This window comes from Ipomoea nil, unplaced genomic scaffold (genome assembly GCF_001879475.1).
Source record: "Ipomoea nil cultivar Tokyo-kokei standard unplaced genomic scaffold, Asagao_1.1 scaffold1421, whole genome shotgun sequence".
Lineage (NCBI taxonomy): Eukaryota > Viridiplantae > Streptophyta > Magnoliopsida > Solanales > Convolvulaceae > Ipomoea > Ipomoea nil.
Window position 1 is genome coordinate 4,784,849 of NW_017617849.1, and position 14,340 is coordinate 4,799,188.

At 33.6% G+C, this 14,340-nt stretch overlaps 1 protein-coding gene across 2 annotated transcripts; it reads right to left on the reverse strand.

Annotated features, from left to right (window-relative positions):
• Positions 1-3,977: 3,977 nt before the first annotated feature.
• On the reverse strand, positions 3,978-6,615 carry LOC109187577 (equilibrative nucleotide transporter 3-like). 2 transcript variants are annotated; one of them, XM_019337808.1, is made up of 9 exons: positions 6,455-6,615; positions 6,250-6,354; positions 6,017-6,172; positions 5,656-5,799; positions 5,442-5,547; positions 4,985-5,160; positions 4,744-4,904; positions 4,406-4,664; positions 3,978-4,290 (listed from the first exon to the last, which is right to left on the reverse strand). In XM_019337808.1, the coding sequence occupies exons 1-9, from the start codon at positions 6,488-6,490 to the stop codon at positions 4,183-4,185; spliced, it is 1,251 nt and encodes a 416-aa protein (XP_019193353.1). In that variant the 5' UTR covers positions 6,491-6,615; the 3' UTR covers positions 3,978-4,182. The 2 variants fall into 2 exon arrangements, with proteins under 2 accessions (XP_019193353.1, XP_019193352.1); XM_019337807.1 differs by having other exon boundaries at positions 6,250-6,360.
• Positions 6,616-14,340: the final 7,725 nt, after the last annotated feature.

Below are 14,340 nucleotides of genomic sequence, written 5' to 3' on the forward strand. Positions count from 1 at the left end.
CGCCATTTATAGGTGCCAAGTTTAGACGGAAGAATCCAAACGGCCCCGCGAGATCCGGAGGGAATGGCTGAGGATTCGGACGTTACCGAAAGCTATTCAAAGCGAAGATACGGTGATTGAAGGAGATGGACAGTTGCTACATTTCCAAACCCAGGCTAGCGGACCGGGTATGAAAAAGTGAGGGACTAGTTGATGGGGTGAGGACCCCGGCCCAAGAGATAGGGGCCCAAAGAAAATAGATAGGAGAACTGGGCCAGCGTCGAGAGGAGCCCGAAGAGCAATTGGGCCGAGTCCGGGAGTCGGCCCAGGCCCAAGCACGGGGCCCAGTTCAGAGCTGCTAAGAGGAGTCCAGTAGGAGCTTAGGCCGAGACAAGGAGTCGACCGAGGCCCAAGCCCAGGAAAGGACTCGGCTCAAGGAGCCGTTGAGAGCATTGAAGAGGTTCGTTTAAAAGGGAGCCGTTAAGACATTGAAAGCAGGACTCGGTCGGGCCGTTACAAGCCTGGGAGAGCCGTTGGTCGACCGAGTAATGGCGTCCAACGGCTCCGTATCTTAATTAGCCTTGAAGTCGGTCATTAAAGGCCTTCAAGTCGGCAGAGGAGGAGCCACTATATAAAGGCTCCTCCATTCTTGTAAAAGGACAGACGATTGAACACCCAAAGGGGGAGAATGCCAAAAAGTTCCGAGTACTAGCATAATTTCCGAAATAGACATACATTTTACTGAAAGGTGCACCCACCAGTCAAAGGTTGTGTTGGACCTCCTTGAGCCCGAAAACCCTAAAACCATCAGACGTCGTTTTTAAAAAAACGCGTCATTTAGTTAAAAAAAATAAAATAAAATAAAATCGCGCGCGTTTTGCCGTTAACGGCGTTATTTTTTTTTTTGGATTATGAATGTACAGTTATGCCGTTATGAATGTACAGTTATTCAATTATGAAATTATGAACACAGAGCTCTAACATTATGAACATATATAGTGATAAAATTATGACCATGGAGCTTTAAAATTGTGAATATAGAGCTTCGAAAATTATGAATGTACAGTTATGGAGTTATGAATGTACAGTTATAGAGTTATGAATCTACAGTTATGGAGTTATGAATCTACAGTTATGAGATTATGAATCTACAGTTATGGAATTATGAATGTACAGTTATTGATCGAATTATGAACAAAGAGCTCTAACATTATGAACTTACAATTATGAACATATAGTGATAAAATTATGAACATAGAGCTCTAAAATTGTGAACATAGAGCTTCGAAAATTATGAATGTACAGTTATGGAGTTATGAATGTACAGTTATGGAGTTATGAATGTACAGTTATAGAGTTATGAACGTACAGTTATGGAGTTATGAATGTACAGTTATTAACATATAGTAATAAAATTATGAACATATACTTCTATAACGAAGCGGTCTGAAATTTTTTTTTAAAAAAAAAAAAAAAAAAAAAAAGGAGATAACGACACTGTTACCCGTGTCCAGCAAGCATGCTAGACACGGTAACGATTGATAAGAATTGATGTTTAAGGTTGTTAATTCATTCACGTCTTTATTTATTTTCATCAAGCGTCAGTGTAAAATTTTAAAAAATTAATTCTAATTTAAATCCTTCATTTTTATGCATCTTTGGGTAGTCTTAAATTTAAAATCACCAAATTTGATTTCATAATTATATAAAATTTGTTATTTTTAGCTCTCCTAATAGACAAAACGTTGTATATTTTTAATAATGTGATTATTAAAAGTGCCATTTTAACTAGGGATGACGATGGGTCGGGTGTGGGTCGGGGAAGGCAACATCCATCACCCGACCCACCATATATTTTCTCTACCCACTCCCACCCCCAATCCGCATCGGGTGGACTTTTTCAAAATCCACTCCCACCCCTATCGGGTGCGGGTGCCCACTACGGGTACCCACCACTTATCATTTTATTATTTTTTTTTAAAAAATATTTAAATTACTTACACATAATAAAATAATAAAATTCATTAGTGATACTATAACATAAAATAATAGAAATATTTAAATATAATAACTAAATTGTTAATTTTTAAAAATAAATTTAGTAGTTTAGATATAAAAATAGTAAAAAAGGATACACAAAGTTATATAAAATTTTATAAATAACTACATACTAGTACTTTTTTTTTTTTGAATGTACATACTAGTACTTATTTTACTATTTTATATATATATATATATATATATATATATATATATATATATACACACACACACACACACACATGGTGGGTCGGGTGGGATTCTAAGCGGGTTTTGTACATAAAACCCAAATCCAACCCGACCCACAGCAGGTTTACTTTTTTAAGACCCACCGCCCACCATCACCCAAAAAAAAACTCGATCCATGCGGGGTGGATTCGGGTGAACATCCGCGGGGCGGATTGAAATTGTCATCCCTAATTTTAACGTCAATGACGGAAAATAGATGAAAAATATACTCGTAATAATTATTAGTGTAGGCAGTGACGGATCCACGAAATTTTTCCAGTGGGGCGAAATATTAAAATAAAACAGATAGTTTGAAGAAAAAAAAAATGAAACACTTAAAGAAGTATAGCTGTAAATATTGTTAGATATGAACGAAAAATAAAACACATCAAAACTTTATGAAAAAAATATTCATAAAAAAATATGAAACATAATTAATTTGATAAAATAATTCGAATAAAAAACACATCTCATTATTAATAAATAAAATAAAATAAAAGAAGGTTATATATATATATATATATATATATATATATGTGTGTGTGTGTGTGTGTGTGTGTGTGTGTGTGTGTAAAATCTCACCATTAATTAATATTTAAAAATCATAAAGAAACTCTTATAAAAAAAACATAAAGAAACGATAATAATAGTGAGAAAAAAACAAAGTTATGTTGAAAGTTGAAACCACATTAATATTTTGCACTTAAAAAAAAACAAAGTTATGTTGAAAGTTGAAACCACATTAATATTTTGCACTTAAAAAAAAATAAAGTTATGTTGAAAGTTGAAACCACATTAATATTTTGCACTTAAAAACAATGAATAGGAAAGTCAAGCGTGTGTTGAAGGATTCAAACTCTTGCCCTTTCTCAAGATAAAACACGCCCTTTGTCAACTGATTTAACACCTCTGTTGTTTATCACTATCAATTTTCTTTTACTTATTATAAATCCTGTACTATATATACATATATACATACAAGGATTATATATGGGATGAGATGGAGTGAGTGGGGGCAACTGCCCCCACTGCCCCATTGTAGGTCCGTCCCTGAATGTAGGAACTAAAACAAAATTAACTATGAAATAAAATGAAGGTTGAACCTTTTAGTCAAAGTGTGATGTTAATATGTATCAAAATCAATGTTCCTGCATTTGTAAGAATCTTTAATTTGATGAGATGTCCAAATGCACCAAAAGTGTTATGACCTATATGGAGAAGGTATAGCTTCATGACCATCACATTTGACGATAACCATCAAGTGTCCTTCATAGTAGCTCTCACACCTAATAGATCTCTAGTCCGTTGTGGATTCTATTTTAATCTTTGTAGGGTTATGATATGTTGTATGGTGTCAGAAAATAATGATTGAGTGAGCTGGTTTTGAAGCCTTTGATAGCAGAGCATAGGTTTATAGACTCAATTATGGTGAGATATTATTTTGTCAACGGTTTATTGACAAACTATTACAAATAATTAGCCACTTGGATGCCCAAGGGCTTGTGGTTGAGCGGCATAGCTGTAGCCCATTAAATGAGAGATTTTAAGTTTGAATCTCAGTGTGGAGACATTGACTCTTTGTGCTACTGAAAAAGTATGTATGAACAAATAATGAAGTCAAAATTGTAAAAAGATATTAGCTAAATTAGATGTGTCAAACACTTATATTAGCTGTTTAACAAAGTCAAACAATTAATAGTGATCAAATAAGTTAAAATTGGGTTAATTATGTTACCAAACAAGGCGAATAAGACTGTCCAATCTGTGTGGGTCCGGAATATAAAACCATCACTTTGTAGTGTGACAAAAGTGATACTGGTTTTCTAGATTCACCATTGTTTAGTTTGGGTTTCAGAATTGACGCAACATTTATGCTGAATATACATCATTCTATCTTCTTCCCTGTTCTAACTACTAGCTGAAAGCATGTTTAATTTACCAACCTTTACCAATTAGCCATAGCCAGTCAAGAACTCCACCCGCAAATATACCTCCTATAAGGAACGTCGCCAGTATATTGCCCAACGCATTTTGCTCTGGTCCCTGCACATTGCAGAACAAGAAAACCCGCAATTTTCATAACACTAGCCAATCAGACAGGATAGACTAGTTACGATTTACGAATTCAATTAGTTACATTGTTGCAGAATCAACTAACCTTGAAACCTTTTGGAGCACAAGTTAGGACACAAACAGTTAGGTAACCGTTAGTTAGACCCAAGAAAGAGGTCAAGAAAAGCATCCAGCCCTGGCCCCCATATTTTGCTGCAAAGTAGAAAGGTGGAACGAGCAGGAATCGCATGAGAATCACTATCAGAAGACCCTTTCTGGACTCCAGATTAATGCGTTTCATGAGGGGTACATATCTCCCTATGAGATCCCACACGTTGTACATGGCAATCAGGACAAGAACATACCTGAAATGTGGTCTGCATTTAGAATCATCACGATTCACAAGTCGAATTGCATGCTTTTAATGGTTTCCAGAGAACTCACCATGAGCCCAAGCCGTGGGATCCAGTGTCCTCCGATAAGAATCCAGGAAAAATCGACAGTGTCAACACGTATATCAGAAAAATATCCAATGCATAATCCGCATTCTGCAACAATAATTTCCAGTTGCTTAGCCGCTCCAGCTGTTTAGGACTCGGGTCAGTCTGCATTATCACAATTGATATACAATTTCAGGTTAAATTTCATCATCAGCAATTCAGCAAAGAGTTAAAACACCTCTTACTCCATCTAATCCTTGGGCGGTAATGCCTCCAGCAGCAAGGTCCGCAGCAACAGTAGTGGAACCCTCCGAAGCTGCTTTCTTTCGGTAGTATTTCACAATTGGCAACTTGGGGAAAACAGACGCATATAAAAAGAAACATAGCAGCACAAAGAACACAGAGATAGCAAAGAACATAACTGCAGTTAAGAGCGTTCCAACGTTTAGTATGCCTAGTCTCGACAGGAGCATTGAACAAACAGTAAAGCAAAAAGTTCCTGTGCTTTACTCCTATGTATTTTAAACTAAATTTGGTTGATTTCAATTGAAGCATGTGCTCCATTTCAACTAAAAGTCTAAGCTGATAGTTGGATTGCACATTAATGGTTATATGCTCAACAATTACACTCCAAGGTCTAGTAAATCGTTGAATACTTTTGCTAGGATGGTATAAAAAGTAATGGAGAATTTGAAAACATACTGGCTCCCTTTCGAAGGCCATGCTTCGAGTTGTCAAATATCGCCTTGGTAAACAACCTCAATGCAGATGTTAAAGCCCCCGATGCAGCCAAACCTGCGAGGTACGACTGAAAAGATTGCACCAAAGTAACATTTCAGAAACAAAAATCAGAAAGAAAAAAAAAAAACGGATTCGTAATTGGTGGAATCAATTCAAACAAATTAAATCATCGTACCTGAACAAACTCAGGCAACATGAGTGAAAGGTCTCCGATCATACCACCTTGAGCATGAGCATCAGCAACTCCAAATAAACCACTGCATACACATATTCCAATAAACTGCCTTATTCCTCCCCTACCAGAAGTTGCTAAATCCAGCTGTCACAACAGTTCATAGTTGAGCATATAGCCATTAACATGCAATCCAACTATCAGCTTAAGCTTTTAGTTGAGATGGAACACATGCTTCAATTTGGTATCAAAACCAATTTAAAGGTCATGGTTCGAATCTCAGCGCCATTAACGCGATGCTTCAATTATAGAAACATCTCATTTCTTTCTCTCTAATTTTTCTCAGTAAGAATAAGGCACTTACAACAAGAACCAAAGCTGTGCCGATGAAATAAAGAGAAAACCCAAAAAGATTGCGTTTTCTAGTATCTATTTTTGCCTCATTGTATGCTAATGCCGCCGTGGTCATAAGAGCAAAGGGTTGATAAACGAGGGTAAGCACCCTTGCTGGGTGGTATTTCTGTACCAAAAAATTAAATCAAAATCTCATCACAACAACTTCAATTCAATGCTTGATTTGCAAAAAAAAAAAATTACCGGAAAAAGTTGAGCATAGTAGTCTTCAATGGTTAACATACTGTTCCAAGCAAAGAGGCAGCCGATTCCCAGAAGCCAACACACTATAGTTGCAGCAAACTTTCCCTGCAACTGCAAATTATATATGCTTATAATTTTTCACTGCGAAATCTCATGTTATGGAATTAGGGAGCACACATTTTGATTTTCAACTAAATTCATGTACCTCAAGCCTAACAGGAGCTCCGACTTCAGCATCCATGGCGGCTACTCGATCTTCTTGAAATTTTTCTTGTCTAGTAAACTAGAATTGCAGATACGAGGAGGCTGGTCGGTCGGGTGCTGATAATCTCCGCTAATTTTCTAAAATTGTAACGGATTGGCCATTTCCCGCGGCAAGTTTGACACTTTTTTTTTACTTCTCGTCAGATATCCATAATGTTGATCGATTTTAAGAATTGTGTAATAAATACGCAGTCCATAACAATACTGTTTATAATAAAACTTGTTGATCAAAATTTTGCATTATGTTTTATCAATAGTTATATACAAGTCGTACTCGTGTCCAAAATACACAATTTACATACTAAATATTCATAATTTACATACACAATTTAAATACTTAATGTTCACAATTTACCTTTTACAAAATTGTGAACATTCAGTGGGTAAATTATGCATTTTGAATCCGAGTTCACATGACAAGGTAGGCCCGGGTCCACAGGATAAATTGTCATGTTTTATAGTATTAAATTGTAATTTAACTTTATCTAAACTTTACAAAAATTAATTCATGACATGTTCGATGAATTTGTGGAAAATTAATAAAAAATTATCACGTAATTTCACAATCTGATTACATGTTAAGAATGGCAGTAAAATGATGAGCATAACTCTGTATTAATACAAAGGGAAATCACACTTTTGGTCCCTAATTAATGCCTAAAATGTAATGTGATCCTTATTTTTCAGTTTGGACAGAATTAGTTCCTCAATTATTTTATCGTTAGTCAATTTAGTCCTTATGTGAGTTAATCCTTTTAACATCGTTCACAAAATGACTAAATTGACTAACGGTGAAATAATTGAGGAACCAATTCTATCCAAATTGAAAAGTGAGGATCACATTACATTCTGAGCACTAATTGAGGGACCAAAAGTGCGATTTTTACTAATAGAAATGATGAACATAACACGTTTTCATCCCTTAATATTAGTTTTGAATTTGACATTTAACAGTTCACTAGATTGTGTTTCAAAAAAAAAAAAAAAAAAAAAAAAAAAAAAAAAAAGATAGTTCACTAGAATCTGTTCCTTCCATAGATAGTGCAAATATGGAATCTGGTGTTTGGGTTATGAGGTTTCCGCAAATTATGTTGTGGAAACGTGTTCACCATACGCATGGTGAACACATGGATAGATCCATAATTTCTATGATGTAGATTCATAATTTTGTTTTTTTCATTTGTTGTTAACGACGTTTTTATCTTCGTAATAGCATTATTTCGTCTTCACAGTACAAATATTATGAATTTACAATATAAAAATTATGAATTTACAGATTAGAAATTATGAATCTATCCCGCGTTCACCATGCACATGGTGAACACGGTTCCATAGTATAACTATTGTGAGGTTTTATATTGGGCTGGAAAAAGTTATTGGGCTAGAAATACAAGAGTTAAGAATTTGAAGACAACCTTAGTTTTTACAATCGTTATATCCTACACCACGGCGCACATAACACTGTGCGCCGCGCGCCTCCCAAAACGACGTCGTTTTGGGGTAGTGTTGGGAGGCGCAGTAGGAAGTTGCTGAGATTATGTGTATTTGTTCACAACGTTATGTGTATTTGTTCACAACGTTATGTGTATTGGTTCATACAGTTATGTGTATTTTTTATACAATTATGTACATTCTTTTTATACAATTATGTACATCCGAATCAGAAAATTTGTGTGTATTATGTTAAGAGTTGATGTGTATTATGTTAAAAGTTTATGTTTATTATGTATTATGTTAGATTATGTGTATTATCTTTTAAAAAGAGTATGTATATTTTGTTATATAATTATGTACATTCATGTATAACATTATGTGTATTCTAGTATAACATTATGTACATTCTTGAACAGCAGGTTTTTTTTAAAGAAAAAACTACTGCCATTCACTGGGGCGAGAAATTAAAAAAAAATAATAATAATTAAAACGACGTCGTTTTGCATCTGGGCGCATAGTGCAACGCGCACCGTGGTGTAGGATATAAATTGCCTAGTTTTTAGGCATATATGAATTATAATGAATTTGAGACTTAAAATGTAAATTATGGTCCTGTTTGGTAAAATGGCTCTTAGCCGATAGTTGTTTGCTGTTAGCTGATTGTGTTAATTAGAGAGTATAAATACTTGATAACATTAGCTGATTGTAGAAAAGTGTTTGGTAAATTAGCTGTTAGCTGATAGCTGTTTGGTATAATTTCTTTTCTCAAAAAGCTAATTGAAAAAGTTGCTAGGAGTAGCTTTTTTAATTTTAGCCTTTTGGAGTTGCAAAAAGCTAATTAACCAAACATTTATATTGATATTTTAACTAAATCAAACAATTAATAGTGGTCAAATAAGCTAAAATTGACCTATAGGCCAATTTTTTACCAAACAGGGCCTATATCTCATTAAACTTTTAGCCATAAAAAAATATTATTAACGGCTTGGATATTGGACGTTTTATATCCGGCCTCACCCCACGTGGTCCAATCGTTATGCTGTGCAACCGTGTGCATTATGTATGGTGCACACGGTTGTAAAAGCGACGTCGTTTTTACTAAAAACGCGCATCTCACTTAAAAAAAATTTCAGTTTCGATTTTTGTCAACAACATTATATTGTGCTCATTCATTCTGGATATTTGGTTCATTCATTCAGGATATTTAGACGGAAATCGAAACTGATTTTTTTTTTCATTCATGCTGGATATTTAGTTCATTCATTATGGATATTTAGTTCATTCATTATTGATATTTAGTTCACTCATTCTGAATATTTAGTTCATTCATTCTGGATATATAGTTCAAATTATGCGCAACATAATGCTGTTGTCGGGAATCGAAACTGATTTTTTTTTTTTTTAAGTAGAACACGCGTTTTTAGTCAAAATAATATCATTTGTGTAAGTGTGTGCACCATACATAATGCACACGGATGCACGACATAATTTGCCCACGTGGTCCGCCTTGATCTAGGTAGTCAGCCCATGACCATTACAAACTAAGCCTAGGGACACGTTCACCCATATTTAGAAATGACTGTTGGGATGATTATTTTGATTATGTTTTAGGGAATCAATCTATATAGAATATAGGGAAAATCGCATTTTTGGTATCTCAATTGTTACTCAATTTGCAATGTGGTTCTTCACTGTCAATTTTATTTAATTGGGTCCCTCAAACCTTTAAATCGTAGTTGATGTAGTCCTTCGGTCATATTTCTCTCAAACTATAGTTAATACCATGGACATTTTGATAATTTCGCACTATCCTTAGTTACCCATTAAACTACACTCTCCGCTCCATTCCATGAGCTCAACGAATCTCCCTCTGATGGTGGCGGCGACTGACTGTCACAGCGGCAGTGCCACACCCTGGTGATGGTGGTGGAGTACTTGGAGACCACCATGTCGAGAGATCTACTCTGCAAGTTCCCAGACAACTCCGCCTTCGACTTCGACTACTCTCAGAGCAAAATCTGGTCTCCCATGGTGGCCCGCCCCCCTGATCCCCGTCGTTGGCCCTGGTGATCGCGGCTTCGGCCTCCGGAGAAAGGTGACGTACGCAGAAATCATGACCAATTTCAAGGAAGTGACAGCCAATTTGAAGAAGAGGAAGAAGAGGGATTTTGATTTCTCTCCGATCCCTTCTTCTTCTAAGCTCACAAATACTCCACCAAAGATAAAATCCTTTGGTGGAGTATTTTCCATCCCAAAACTTGGGGGTATTTATGTATTTTCAATTATATTATATAATATTCGATGTTATAATTTATACAATTGTATATCAATCTAAATATTTTTAAAATATTATACCAAATTCATCTTGTGTAACTCACAGGGGAAAATACTTGTTTGTAATTAATAACGCGTCATTTGTAGGATTTACTTTCCTAGGTTGAGTACCTTAATTAATGGGTCATTGAGCTTTATAAATATCCTGAAGAAAACTTGTAAGTGGTTTGAACTCTTTTCCACTTTGAAGCAATTTCATTCTACTTCAATTATTCTTTTCCATAGCAATTTTCTTAATTTCCAACTGGCCGTGTTGACCACCTGTATTACGTACTTAAAAAGAAAAAAAAAAAAAAACACCATCTATGGAAAACAAACAAAAGGTTATGTGTTTATCACCGGAACAAGCTAGAGGCTTTGACCACATAAAATTTACACATTTAACCACCAAGTTAATCCCAGCCTTCACCTTGGTCAACATGCATGGTCCAAACTAGGAGAGGTAGACAACACAATGGATCGGAGCCCAGTTTAGTCATGATTTCAGGTATGGTCTAGAATGTCAATGAAACATTTTTCTATGATTTTGAAACCTAGGGAAACCTAATTGTTTTTTTTGTTTTTGTTTTTTTTTTTTTTTTTGGAGTTATTTATTTATTTTTTCATTTCTCCTCATATTTTTTAAATTAAATTTATGTTCCTAAACATATTTGAAATTTGTATTGAAAGATTTACAATTGGATTTCAAGACTTTACCTTCAATTTCAATAAATAAGTTTCTGTTTCTTTTTCTCTCTTTCATTTATGTTATTTACATATTATTCTTATGTTTTTGCTTTGTTTATACCTATTATGTGTGAATAGTTAGTTTATGGGCTTGAGTTAAGATTGTATTATCTATTTATATACTCTATTTGTGATTACCGCATAAAGAGTAGAATTCCTAATCTAGGGTTATATTGTTAATGTTTGATTTGTGACACTCATTATTAAGATGTTTTTGGAGAAATTTTAGCCACAATGAGAATAGGGAAAATATAAGGCTTTTGATGTTTTGTGTGCTTCAAGAACTTGAATTGGAATTTATGCATCACAAGTAGAGTGGGTAATTCATAGTCCTAATTCTTGTTTAGATGATTACGAATCTGGATTTAAATTAGAATTCCTATGTGCATCCCATCAATTCATCTATTATGTGGTTTTCTCTAATCCTATAAGTTTATTTGCATTAGAAGATTATGCTCTATAATTTGAGTCCTATTTTCTTATTTTAATTATGTGCATCTTTTGTAAATATGTGTTTGTTCTATATTGTTGCTTAATTAGCTTCTTGTTGATTTCTTAGTCCTAGTATCTACTTGCTAGTAGTTATTATATATTATGTGCCGTAACTCCAATCCCTGTAGGAATGTGTATGAACACGGCTTGATCAGTTGGGGATAACGTTGTGGCTGCCTTTTGGAGTAGTCCAATTTCACAATGGAGTGAAATTGCAAGCATTCCACAATGATTTGGTTCATCAAGTTAGTGTGTTTAATCCCTAAGACAAAAGCTAATTACTTTAGTCCTTTCAATTTACAAAACGTATCAATTGAAATAATTTAAAAAAAAATAAATTAAAAATCAAGTATATATTATGGCTATCAAACGCAACTGCAAGATCAAATCCAACTAAAAGACATATTCATCATAAAAGACAAACCTCTCCATTAACAACAACAATTTATATACCCTTTTCTATATAAATCAACGAAACTCCTAAAACAAGAAAGTAGTTAGTTATAGCATGATTATCACTCCATCGTTTACTGGTGTGCTCGCTTCTCCGATCCGTTTGTAACAGGCGGTGGAAGTCATCATCAAAGTCGTTAGAATCAGAATTACTCCGTATATATATAGAAGAAGATAGACGACGAAAACTAAGCTTAAAACCTTCAACTGAAAACCAGAAAGCTCCAACGCTCCCAATTAATACTGCATGCATGCGTATACGTAGCTAACTCCGATCAAGTTTATAAAGTAATTGGAATAAGACAGATCCTTAATTATTGTTTATATATAACCAAATCTATGGGTTAAACTCTTTCATTGATTGCCTTTTATACTGATATAAAACCAAGCCATTAAATTGACAGGCTTGATTTGAGTCGGTGAGCTATGGATAGCCTATGTTAGTTATTTCCTTATGATGATTCTTTACCGGTTATGGTCATACGACGGGATTTATCCAGTGCACGCCAACCAACGAGTAATAACGGCAAATTTTTTAGTAACCCAAAAATATTGTCTCTGGGTTACATTTTAGATACCTATTTAGCCATGTACCCTCCACCAATGAGATTCTCAACATGTGCATTGTCAGAAAAATATTTAAAATGTTCTAAAGTATCATTAACACCTCTAGATCAGTTGAGAGCTTTCCAACTTAAGACTTTCAACAAATTAAATGCATGAAGGAAATTGTGATTAATCAATATACCTCTCTAAATTAATTAAGTTCATATATTTATACACAGAATAATAATTTCTATAATCAACACCCTTTTGCTAAGTAACACGACCACTCCGGCAAGTACAAAACAAAACAACGTCCGCATCCAGGAAAGGATGTGAGTGACAATTATAGATGTGTTTAATATTTCTTTATAAATGAAAGGATGTATTGACTTATTCCAAATGCAAAGTCAATACGTCCTTTCATTTATAAAAAAGAATATTAAACACATTTATAATTGTTACTCACAAAACAACAAATTCATAGTGTGGCAAAATATTAGATACTCATTTTTTAATTATAATTTTATGTTTTAATCTTTAATCTTGTGTGTGTGTGTGTGTATATATATATATATATATATATATATATATATATATATATATATGTTTATTTGTGAGTTATAAAAATAAAAAAACGTAACATAATTCTTTAATTTATTTGAGCTACCTAATATCAACAATTCGACAAGTAACATTGGCATATTGTTATTATTAGTAATGGAAAGTGCCTGGGTCAACTTGTTCCTGAGTTGATAATTTAGCAAACCATGTTGACATAATTAAATTATGTAGCTTCTTTCAAAAAAAAAAAAAAAAATTATGTAGCTTAAAACATTTGTCAAAATAACCGCTAGAGTTAGAAGAAAAGGTCAATTTTATTCCAAACGCAAAGACAATACAACCTTTTAATTTAGAAAAATGCTAAGTAACTTTACAATTGCTATTTACTAAACAATCATTCTATGATGTGATAAAATAAAAGACATTAGTTTTCTTTTTAATTGTTAGTCTTATGTAATAAAAAGTGACTAATTATGAGTAATAAAAATAAAAAAGTGTATAGCATGATCTTTTAAGTTATTAGAGCTACCTAACATTCATAACTCGACAAGTAAGATTGGCCCGCATATTGTTATTAGAGTTAATTTCACTTTTGGTCTTAGGACTATTTGAGTGTTGTTAATTTCAGTCTACAAATTTTAAAATTGTCAATTTAATATGGTAATTATTTAGTTTTTATCAATTTCAGTACATATTTCATAACATAAGATACAAAAAATCATAAAACAAAATATATACACATGTTATATATTTACTTATTTTCAAAATATGATTTAGGTAGACTGGTAGAGTATTTGTGTTCTACATGCTTTTATAAATTTCACAACACAAACATAAATTCATTACATAAGACACACATTATGATGTGTATTACACAACTATTAATTTGTTCCGGTACAGAATTCATACTTTTAAGATACACATTTATATAACACATGACACAAAAATTCAGAACACAAGACACATATGCATGCTTTATAGTTATTAAAAAAAACATGTAACGTGAATAGAACAATAATCAAACGGTCACCGTCAAGAAATTTATTGTGTTGGATTGAAAATAGTGTTAGTTGTCAATTTAGAGGTTAAAATTTGATTTTTGGATTATACAAATACTCAATTATCTTAACACAATAACTAAGATAGAGCTTTTTTTTTTTTCTTTTTTTCTTTTTTTATTTTAGTACTACTGACTTGGTTACAAATTTACAATGTAGTATCTATTCATAATTACATTCTCAACCTACTGAAACATAGTCCGCCTCCACTAAGGCTCGAATA

What these genes read in the sequence shown, in the direction of transcription:
- LOC109187577 (XM_019337807.1), bottom strand. Translation starts at nt 6,490, where the DNA reads ATGGATGCTGAAGTCGGAGCTCCTGTTAGGCTTGAG. An exon ending in ACTATGCTCAACTTTTTCCG is followed by an intron (nt 6,173 to 6,249) that starts GTAATTTTTTTT and finishes TTTTTGGTACAG; the next exon opens with AAATACCACCCAGCAAGGGT. An exon ending in TCCCACGGCTTGGGCTCATG is followed by an intron (nt 4,665 to 4,743) that starts GTGAGTTCTCTG and finishes ACCACATTTCAG; the next exon opens with GTATGTTCTTGTCCTGATTG.